At 46.8% G+C, this 675-nt stretch overlaps 1 protein-coding gene across 1 annotated transcript in view; it reads left to right on the forward strand.

The window, feature by feature from the left end:
* LOC135574943 (intermembrane lipid transfer protein VPS13B-like) overlaps positions 1–206 on the forward strand; it is a 415,456-nt gene extending 415,250 nt beyond the window's left edge. The window contains 1 exon segment of the mRNA XM_065027065.1: positions 1–206. This exon segment is cut by the window's left edge and continues 7 nt beyond it. Within this exon segment, the coding sequence (XP_064883137.1) occupies positions 1–206 (206 nt within the window).
* Positions 207–675: the final 469 nt, after the last annotated feature.

Consider the following 675-nt stretch of genomic DNA (forward strand, 5'->3'; position numbering starts at 1 on the left):
CTGGTCCAGCGGGTGATGACTCTCCGTTCTCCGACGCGGTGACCCTGGAACAGAAGACCAGCAGTATAGGGGGCGCCAGCGGGAAGGTCAGCCTCTGGATGCAGTGGATGCTGACTAAGGTCACCGTCGAGCTGTTCGCTCCCGACCCCAACGCCAAAACACAGGTACCTGTTTCCCTTAAAACGCGGCAGTACATCAAATACTGAAACTAAATTAAAATTAAAATAAAACCAACGATTATTTTATGAGGTGCATTAAATGGTAGATTTGTCTCACTCAGACCTGCTCCCATACTGGAGTCATTCAGTCTTCCTGTAATCTGGGTGTCATTCAGTATTCCTGTAATCTGGGTGTCCTTCAGTCTTCCTGTAATCTGGGTGTCATTCAGTCTTCCTGTAATCTGGGTGTCCTTCAGTCTTCCTGTAATCTGGGAGTCATTCAGTCTTCCTGTAATCTGGGAGTCATTCAGTCTTCCTGTAATCTGGGTGTCATTCAGTCTTCATGTAATCTGGGTGTCATTCAGTCTTCCTGTAATCTGGGTGTCATTCAGTCTTCCTGTAATCTGGGTGTCATTCAGTCTTCCTGTAATCTGGGTGTCATTCAGTCTTCCTGTAATCTGGGTGTCATTCAGTCTTCCTGTAATCTGGGTGTCATTCAGTCTTCCTGTAATCTGGG

The sequence above is a fragment of the Oncorhynchus nerka genome, linkage group LG14 (assembly GCF_034236695.1).
Source record: "Oncorhynchus nerka isolate Pitt River linkage group LG14, Oner_Uvic_2.0, whole genome shotgun sequence".
In the NCBI taxonomy this organism is placed as follows: domain Eukaryota; kingdom Metazoa; phylum Chordata; class Actinopteri; order Salmoniformes; family Salmonidae; genus Oncorhynchus; species Oncorhynchus nerka.